Raw genomic sequence first — 10,752 nt, 5'->3', positions numbered from 1 at the left:
GTATTGTATGGGTTCATAGAACAAATAATTTGACATTAATCGACATATTGTCTCAACTCATTCAAAACATATCTTTTTTAGTCTGCAATTAGAAAAAATCATTATCTGAATCATAAACATTCTCTCAATTTCTACACTTACCCAACCTATCAATAATAGGCTATGGATTTCAACAATTGATGATGGTTATATGTATTGCATTTGTTTTGTGATATGATTATCTATATTGCTTTGTGATATGGCTTAATATTTCAACCTTCAACTCATGCTAAAAGTGGTGGCCAGATCATTCCCAAAATGGTTCTCTACATTTCAACCAGCGATGATAGGTAGTTGAAAAGAAAATGTATATGCAATCAAATTTTTGGTTGATTCTAAAAATGTCCCTCATGTATTCGACTAAATGTCTCTTTCACCATGATCCTCTTCTAAAAAATGAGTTTAGCATGGTAAGTTGCAAAAAATTTCTTATTTAAAAAATACTAAAATACTATGGTCCCCCATGTATTCTTCTAAAAAATGAATGTTGGATTTCAGAATTAGTTTTATTTCTTAAAATAACATGCAATGTATGATATATAATGTTATTCTATAAGGTAAAAAATGGATTACTTATTAGTTGTTAACATTTTTATTCTTTGGACTTATCTTACATGTTTTAGTTATCAAGTTTGATTTTATTGGCAATATTTTTTACTATCATCTGCATTTTTAATACATGAATCTAAATATTTTTAATACATGTTGTAAACATGTCATATTACAAATATTTGTGGTACTTAATCCATATTATTATGTTACCATGATTTTTGCAGGTAATTTATTTTCAATGCTAAACTTTACCTGTGGTTGTGTTCACTTCAAAATATAATTAAAACATGCTTGCTTGGAGGAGGCTTATAATTATTACCAAATTATCATATTATATAGTTATGATAATCATTAGGTTTATTACATGCTTGGATTAACTTTTGGAAAAAGACAGTCAAAATGCTGCAGAGAGATAATATGTAGTCAAAAGGCTTAGTATGGTGTCTGCCAACATGCTAGGAACAAAAACGAGGAGATATGATACATACAAATTTTTTACCACATTTATGTAAGCATTTGTGGTAGAAACAAGAAGATATGATACATACAAAGAATACCCCATCATCAACAACCCTGTTCTTATTCCAAATTGTTAATATTTCTTGCTAATCAAAATACTTTACAAGTGGTTATTTATACACTCTTTAATTTAGTTATTTTTTAGTTTTCAGATAGAAATAATGTACATTATTTCTAAAAATGTATACTCAATATTAAAAAATATAAATACATATAAACAGACATATTCTGCATTAGAAAATAAGAATGCGGGTTGACAGGCACGAGAGTGCCTGTCAACACGCTAGTACTAATAGAAGAGAGACATGCATTGTATTATGTCACATTATTAATGACTGCAACATTAGATTGAGTTGATAATCATATGAATTGTCTAAATTTTGATGAAAGAATCTCGTTCAAAGTTGAAATTAAATTAGTTAATAAATATGAACATAGAGTTTAGAAGGAAAGTCATGTTTGTTTGATCGAAACATTTCATCAAACAGTTTTGCTCATAAGTATGAATGCAAAATAGATGATTGTTAAAAATTGGGGAAACAAAGAGGTACCATATTGTAAAAAGATGTATTTCCAAATCCAAGTATTTTATCATCAAGTAGAGATAAAAATTCAAATAGATCTTTATACTCTTAAGAATATGAATGAAAGTGGAAATGGAAAAGGGAATGATTTAAAGGCAATATGAACAATAAAAGTTGATTTTTTACCTATCTTTTTGCATAATCAATTTTCATCCGTGATTAACTTTAGATGGTGTTTTTGCCACAATTGACAATGCATGTGATCCATATTACAATTTGAAAGGAAATGTATTGGTGATGAAAACTTGGTTGATGTCAGGAAGAGTGTCTGAATTGCGCTGTCATGATAGAATTACATACATCCACTAGTAGAAAATTATTCCCTTAACAACAACATAGAGATGAAGCGAACCAGAGTAACCTAAGGTGCAATTAAGGGGTGAGAAGAAGAACCTAGATAAAAAATGAAATGAGAATTGAGTGTGAAATTGGATAAAAAAAGAAACAGACAGTTTGAGATTTGGGTGTGGAAGATAATGTGGAAGTTACTTGAGAGAGAGGGTCAAATTTGGAACATCACTTCATCACAATTAACAATTGTATTAGATAATTAAAATAGATTAGTTTTAATTAAAGAATGTGAAGGTTACTTTAATATAGAGTAATGGCTAAAATTGGAATAAAAAAATTATTCCATTCTTTGATAGTTAAAAGTTATTTTGCCTTTATCTATTTCTATTTGTATAGATTATTAAAATCTAATTGATTAAAAACATAAAGACATAATTTATTGGATATATTTGTGAAGTTTGGGAATACATCCTTGTTACTTGTAACTCCAACGAAACATAACCAAACTAGTCTTAATCGTTACACCAGTTTTAGGATTGAGGTCATTGAAGTGATGATGACTTAAGTTTGTTGTTTTATAAATCACCAACATCCAAAACAACCTGTCCCATTATTTTTGTATATTTTATTTCTATTAATTCTAATTAAGTAATGATTCAATTCATATAACCAACTCATAATAAAGACTTTATTGTTGTTTTATTAATTCGTATTTTGAACTTGCAATTTTCACTAAAACCAAAACCCTAGAATTTGCCACATACTTACCCATGCGGTGCACCATTTAGCACTACCCAGATCTGAATCAATCATTGCGGTAAGTTAAGGTGGTTGACATGGAGGGAAACTCGGGAGGCGGAGGAGGAGGCGCCGCAACCGGCGGTGGCGGTGGAAATGATGTTGAGCTTCTTTGCAAAACGCTTCAGGTGGAACACAAGCTTTTCTACTTCGATCTAAAGGAGAATCCTCGTGGTCGATACCTCAAGATTTCGGAGAAAACTTCCGCTACTCGCTCCACTATCATTGTTCCGTCTTCTGGAATTTCGTGGTTTCTTGATCTATTCAATTACTATGTCAATTCTGAAGATCAAGAGCTTTTTAGCAAGGAATTGCAGCTAGACACCAAGGTTTTAATAATTGCTACATCATGTTTCATAGAAAAACATTTTATTTTGTATAATTGAATTGAATATCATATATTGATTTAAGTGTGAGTGAATAAAATGTATGGTAGAGGTGTCAATTTTAGTTGTATAATGAAGTTGTATATTTCGGGAGCACATCTTTTGTCTCACTATCTGAATCATTTCATTCATCAGAAAATATAAAATTAATATATATTTTACTCTTATGACCAATGAAAACCATGGAGTGGTACGAAGTTGGAGACAGAAGACGTGACTCCGTCTATTTCCTATTTCCGGTTAATTGCTCTTTATCTCTCTCTGTTTTTTTTTCTATCCAGATTTTCTACTTCGACATTGGGGAGAATAGGAGGGGGCGTTTCTTGAAGGTAATTATGACCATTTTGATATTTCATTAATGTTTAATTCGAATTATTTCTTCTCCGTTTATTTCTTTTTCTTTCAGTTTCATTTTAATTGATTGGGCTTGCGTTGGTTAGTCTTGTTTCTGTTTTGTAATCTGAATTTTAATTTTGTTGAGTTTGGGTTGGTTAGTTCTTGTTAATCCAATGTGATGCAGAGAGTAGATAATTGAGCTAATGGTGTTTGTTTAATTTCTAGCTCAACTAGATTCTGTCTCTTAGGATTAGAAGATTTAGTACTTAGTACCAAGCTTCCTTCTCCTTTATTTTTAAAAGTTGTTATTAATTTCCAAAACTCTCTTCTTAATAGCCATAGGTTTTGTTTTGTATGCATCACATTATTTTAAGTTCTAGCTGCATTGGATAACATCTTTTACCTAATTGGATTAGTTTTCTAAACTGGGAATGATGGCAACTGGTTTTTCTCACACTTGCTTCGCTGTCACATCATGCTAATTTTCTATTCTATTCTTTCGGTGCATCATGTACTGTTTCTTTCAATATTTATGGCTGTAATGTTTTTTGGTAGAAAATGATTGATAGGAGTACATTAAATGTATCAAAATATCAATTCCTTCATGTAATCCTTTACTTCTCCTGTCTTCTTTTTTTGGAGGAGTATTTCTGTTGTTAATAAACTAGATTGGGGTGTGTTTGGACTTTGGATCTCTGCCCATTGCCCACCCTTGATGTTTTAATATGCTTTCTATGTTTGTTTAGTTTGAAATTTCGACAAGATTGTTTGACCTTTTCCCCTGTTAGTTAATATTTTATACTTTGCATGTGTCACTGTGTCAGTATTTTGCATTGATATGGTTTTATTTTTGGTATAATCAAGGGTATTCCCTTCACCCTATGGGTAAGGAACTTAGCATTGATATGGTTTACCCTATAATTGTATTTATGGAAAGCTTTTCTTTATTGTCATAGAATGAAGGTTAGAACATATAGGATCTGTTGAATTTTCGATTTGTAATTTTAGCATACATACATTTTTTTCATGAGAAATAAGGAAATTTTATCATGACAATGAAGGAGTTGGGTCATCCTGTACAGAAGAGGTAAAAATAAGAAACAGTACTTGAGGAAATTTCAAAGTGTGTGTTGTTTACAACTTGTTTATTCAAGAGAAAGAGCCTAATGCATTAATATCCTTGGGGATTTTAATGAGGATGTGTTGTAAAAATTTGAAAAGGAAAACAAAATTTTTAATCGGCTTTTGTGTGGTAACTGTTGGCATCTTGTTACACATTCCTAATATAGTTGCTTGAAATGCATGATACAACTGTAAGCTCTAGGAGTTTCATAGCTTTCTTGGTCATAATGGTGGTTACCAAGGCTATATTGTGCTTTGAAGATTTTTATTGGAACTATTTGATAGCAATGTAAACAAAATGTTTAATTTGAGTGATTGAACTATGCAAATAAAGCTTGGTTTGCAAGTGAGATTAAGAGAACACAATACAAGTGCGTTTAAGTTTTAAGTGATGCCATGGAACTATGGAAGAATAAGTCTGAAACAATCAAGGAATACTCTCCTTGCTCTGTTCTCTATATTTGGGCATCAACCTTTTATCTTGTCAGTGTAAAATGTTCTGTATTTTGTGTTTAAGTGGTATGGTATATTCTTTGTTGCCCCTAGATTATTTGACATAGGGTGACTGTTTTGACATCCCTTTGTGGGTTTTTAGTGGTGTTTCTTTGGTATATATGAAGAGGATGTCCTTATGCATTTTTTCATTCTTCTCCCTTCTCATGTTATTTCCTTTATTATAAAAATGGTGTCTTCTATGTCCCCTTTTATTCTTATTGCCCAGATTGTTGATCATATATTTGCTGCCTGTCCCCTTATAACTAGAGTGCTTTTAATGTTGGGTTATGATTGTAAACTGTGTTGAAAACCCCTGTGGTCATTATATATCGGAAGTTATAAGATGTTGGTGTTGTTTGGCGCTGTCTGTTCTTGTCTCTGTGCTATTACACGACGGAAGGACTATTTTATTTTTGGTACAACAACAATTTGCTCTGGTCCCAATGCCAAATAACAAAGATCTTTCATGAATTGTGATGTACTTGTAACTGCATATCCTTATGCATCTATTTGGGCTCATCTATTTTTTTACATTTCTGGCTTGTGAAAAAGTATTACCTGTATGTTTTTTTCCCACTATATAATTCTAATTTCTTTTGTGTAGGTGTCTGAAGCTTCTGTCAGCCGAAATCGTAGTACTATCATTGTTCCTGCAGGAAGCTCCAGGGATGAAGGGTGGGCAGCATTCAGAAACATTTTGGCAGAGATTAATGAGGCATCAAACCTTTTCATTCTACCCAATCAGGTTCCGTTCTTTTGCATGTAGACATTTCCTCCCTGCTATGGCGCTAGACTTTTCGAAGTTGTTTTGATCTGTTTTATCTGACTTGATTGTTCGAATTCTGCAACAGAAAAATTCTGAATCCCCAGAAGATCTTGTTGGACTTTCGGATGATGTTGGTGCTGGCTTCATTTCTGGCCAGCCTGCCACCTCTTCTGAGTTGAACGTGGATAGGTCTGTCGATTTGCCATCCCAAGATGAGATTGGGAACTTGGGGGTCTCAAAAGTGATCAGGGTTGATCAAAAAAGATTCTTCTTTGATCTTGGGAGCAACAATAGGGGTCATTTCTTAAGAATATCCGAGGTCTGCTGCCATTATCTTTTTGCCCTTTTCCTTTATTTTAGTACAGGAAGTGGATTTTCAGCAGCAATTTGTTATTACATTGCAGGTTGCAGGTTCTGATCGATCCTCCATCATTCTTCCGCTGTCAGGGCTAAAGCAGTTTCATGAGGTTGTTGGTCACTTTGTCGAAATCACCAAAGACCGAGTTGAGGGATTGGCAGCCGCTAATGTCCGTACAGTTGACCCCCCACAAAGATGAATGCTAACTTGGGGATTTCCATGACAATGAAGACTCCCCCTCTGCCAAGGTTTAATGAGGGACACAAATGGGTGTTTGTTTATGTCTTATTTGTACCTATTTTAATTTTTCCCTAGCCTCCTCATATTGTTCTTCCATTAATGTTTGAAATAATCCAAACTCTGGTTGGTCAACAAGACTATCTTGAATTGCTTGGCATGGTTAATATGAACAGAAAATAACGTAAGAAAATGGACCAGAGAGTTGTAATTGTTTGGAATTGGATAGTTTGGAACTCGTACTATGTTTTGTAATAATGCATGTTTAATGGATTGTTTTGCTTTCCTGCACAGATTTCATGTGGGATTGAGTAGAATGAAGCTCTTAAAATTTAGCCTAGTAAAGCAATTATGCACATATTTGACATTTTATTTTTAATTTTTCACTCTTGCAACACTCCTACTTATATAGGCTTCATGCTATGCCTCAAATCATCTTGCAATTGCATTCTTCAACCGGTTTTCCAACACAGTTGTGGAATGGAATTGTATAAGAAAATTTAGTACTTTGTTATTCCGTGTAGGACTTTCTGAAGCAACAAATCAGCACCCTCTCTTGATGAATTCGCTGACATGTTATATTATTAATTTACCATGCATTATATCTATTCTGATAAAGAAATCAACAAATTCACTTTAACTAATAGCACAAGTATTAATACAGTTACCCTTTCCTACTGATTTGTTTGAGGTCCTAGCTGAACATTCCTTAGCAATGGCTGTGCTTGAATTGTCAAGTTAGGTAGCAGCAATTGCAGCTCAAATTTGCTTCTGCAAGGAAATAGTTTAACATCAAATTAAATAGCATAACTCAATTTAAACAGTGCAGTCATTAACAATAAATCATATCCTTAGCTGCTTTATCTTTTTACATTCCAACTCTTTGCAATTGCTACACCTAAGTGACCTTCATCAGGACCTCTCTTTCGAGCTCCCCTTGGGTTAGTTAGTAGTCTATCAAACCTGGGTGGATCTACTATTTGAAATCCATCTTTGTTGCTTTTATCTCGCTTGGAAATGGTATGAATAAACTCAGTTTTAAGTATATTACAATTAATGGTGTTCTTTTGTATGGAGGTGGTAGGTGGAATTCTGATCTACCTGCTAAATTTGGGCAAGAGCTTACCTTGGATCACCTTGTATGGTACTTGAAAAGACATTTCAATGCTCAAGTCAATATGAGTGAAGATATAGAGAGAAGACATAGTGAGATTATAAGAGTATGAAAGTAGAAGGCTAAATTTCCTTTTGTATAGTTGTCCTATTTATAGAAAAGTTGAGTGAAAATTATCCAATAGTATACCATTTTAATCACGATAAGCCTTCCTGTTAGGTCTGCCCAGACTAACGTGGACTGTTTTATCCGTGTCAGCGATCCTATTGTGTCTTTGCTCTGATTGGCACAATGCTTTAACCAGGGCAGGTCATTTTATCGCCAGTCCATGTTGTGGTAACAGTATATTATGCTTGTCCTTGCCGTATAACCGAGGGTATCCTGTAATGTTCATATGACATGTTTAGTTTATTGTAGAGTATGCGTTATTCAAGCGACATGTGACTCCTGCAGCATATGTCTATAGTTTTGCAGGTGCTAACTAGGTCATGTCTTATTATTATCGTCCTTTTCCTTAGTTAGATTGATCATCCGAGTGTGATCAACAATCACATAAGCCAAATTTTATTTGCTAAGTGATGGATCGTGGTCCTGTGAATCTACCAATGTTTGACAGGTCCAAATAGTAAAATGGAATAACCAAAAAAATTAAGATGAAATAAATGTAGTAATCATTCTAGTACCTATCCTTCATTGTTCTGTCAAACATTATATTTCATCCCTCTTTCTTTTGTCAATTGTTTTTCTAAAAATATTCTTTGTTTTAGTGATTTTGGCAAATCCGAGCTATCAGAAGAAGTAACGATGATCAAAGAGTTCAATTTTTAATTATCTTTTAGTTCTAACTTGTTGTCATCATAATCTAAGCTGCCTCATCTTTATCGAACTATCTAAATTTATCAAAATCATCAAGTCACTAAATCTAAATCCCACCCATCTATCTGATTGCTTGTTCCTTTGCAGCTCTCCCCATTCCATTTGTTCTCTTGCATTATCCATCTCATTCTCCTCCATGAAAACATTTTCTGAATATAATGAGGAATTGATGATGGGTGGGATTAGAGAAAATGGCTAGAGAACAATATTTAGATAGAGTATAATATTTATGAATTGTCAAATTTTGTATATATTCAGTATATGTGTGAAGTCTTTAGAGATGTATTAGTTGTTTATAAGATAGTTAATGATAATTAAATATGAATAATGTAAAGACATTATAAAAAATATGTTAGTGTATATATCATTTTTCTCATTTTCATAAATGAGTCGCGTAAAATGGGATTATAAATATGATACCCCTATACCACAAGGTGCGCGAAAACTTATTAGAGAAAAAATATTATATTTATGTATGAGTTTTATACATTGATAATGTATCATTCATATTTAATTATTATTGACTTTTTAAAAAAATAATACAAATTAACAATATATAATATAATGATTGTGTATAAATCTTTATGGTGACAATATACATATTTCACATTCAACCTATTAATTTTAACGCCGGTCACCAAAAAAAAATGTTAGTGTATATGTACAAAACTTAGGGTATAGGTGAAATATTATTACAATCTAATTATTTGTAGATTTGAAATATAATTTCGGAAATCAAATTCAGAATTGTATTTCTGACATGAATATCTAAACGGATCTAAATCATAAAAACTTTCAAATTATCCCTAGAATAATTTTAGAAGTATTTTGCTTCTTTAACACATGAAAAAGATAGTGCATATAGCAATTTAGTATGGTGGACAAGGAACACATTTACAAAATATGTTATTTTAAACTATGTCACCCACCAATAATATTAAAAAAAAATATATATATAAATGTTTAATTATTTTTAAATTAATATGATATGTTTTCATTACTTCTTAATAAATTTTGGACATGAGATTAATATAGACAAGACAACTCTTGAAGAGCAACCAGAAGATGAGTAGCTAAAGATACTTCAGTAGTGTCCTTTGAGTACTGTTTTAATTTAAATTTATAATTAGATTTTTGTTCAATTTCCCCAGAGCAATAACTTATTTAAACCAAGACAATTTTTTGAATATCAGATCCAACACTAAAACTGAATTGGCAGATGAGAGGGTGGTAAATAGTTTTTAAAACTAACAAACTTATGTAAATTAGTGGGTTTTGGTTGAATCAAACCAAGTCATGAAAGAGAGAAAAAATGAAAATAAATGTTGAAAATTGGAGCTATATGCACGATATGATGCAGTTGATTATGTTGCATAAATAATAATTAAAGGAGACAAATAATTATATTCTCCTAATTGGAAAACCATTTCTTCATTTGGAAAATATCCACTGTTAAATATTTTTGGGTCCTGTACTTACCTCTAATGGACGAGGTTCATAGAAGAATTTCCTATTTAAAGGATGAAAATGATTTGTATTATTTACTATTTAGTAACTAATATTAAAAATAGTGATTTTATAGACAATGATATAAATTGTAAAAATCTTAATCATACATAAAAATATTAAAATTAAAATTATTAAGCTTTTCACATAAAAAATATTCATCAAGTTTAAATTATATTTTAATAAGAAAGGTTATAACGTCCTAACAAATTAACATACAAATCTTTGTAATTATAACTTATAAAGTTATAAGGGAGTGGCGTATGTTATTTCAGCTCCATGTAGTTAAAGAAATTTGTAAGTTAGTTTAGTAGGCTGATATAATATTTTATATTTTAATATAGTACTATGTATAAAATATAAGTAGTTATATAATTTCATTCTACAATTTTTGAATTCAAGCATAAACTTCCAAGTTTAACTATAATTGGATGTGAAACTAAAATTTTAAATTGTATTTTCGTTTCTGCCCTTAAACTGACTCTGAATGACTTTTTACGAGAAATCCAATATTTAATGATCTCTAACATAGGAGGTACCATAGCAAAGTTGTTTGCGATTTTCATTTCTTGGTAATTTAATTTTAGTGTAATGCTAATGAAGCTTGTTTACGGTATCACTAAATGAGTTTGACAAATTGTTAGATGAAAATGTTAACTTTTGTTTGAACTTATAATACATAAAAATTAAACTCTTAATATAACACTATGTTAAAATTATTTCTTGCAAATTACTTGGAGTTATATCCCCAAAATGCCAAAAGCTTTGGTCTT

At 31.5% G+C, this 10,752-nt stretch overlaps 1 protein-coding gene across 1 annotated transcript; it reads left to right on the top strand.

Annotated features, from left to right (window-relative positions):
• LOC109333268 (transcription factor Pur-alpha 1-like) lies at positions 2,681-6,776 on the top strand. The gene is made up of 5 exons (XM_019568663.1): positions 2,681-3,112; positions 3,451-3,498; positions 5,727-5,867; positions 5,974-6,207; positions 6,293-6,776. Exons 1-5 carry the CDS (start codon positions 2,822-2,824, stop codon positions 6,443-6,445), a joined length of 867 nt encoding a protein of 288 aa, XP_019424208.1. The 5' UTR covers positions 2,681-2,821; the 3' UTR covers positions 6,446-6,776.

The sequence above is a fragment of the Lupinus angustifolius genome, chromosome LG18 (assembly GCF_001865875.1).
Source record: "Lupinus angustifolius cultivar Tanjil chromosome LG18, LupAngTanjil_v1.0, whole genome shotgun sequence".
NCBI classification, from domain to species: Eukaryota; Viridiplantae; Streptophyta; class Magnoliopsida; order Fabales; family Fabaceae; genus Lupinus; species Lupinus angustifolius.
This window is presented reverse-complemented; position numbering and strand designations above follow the sequence as displayed.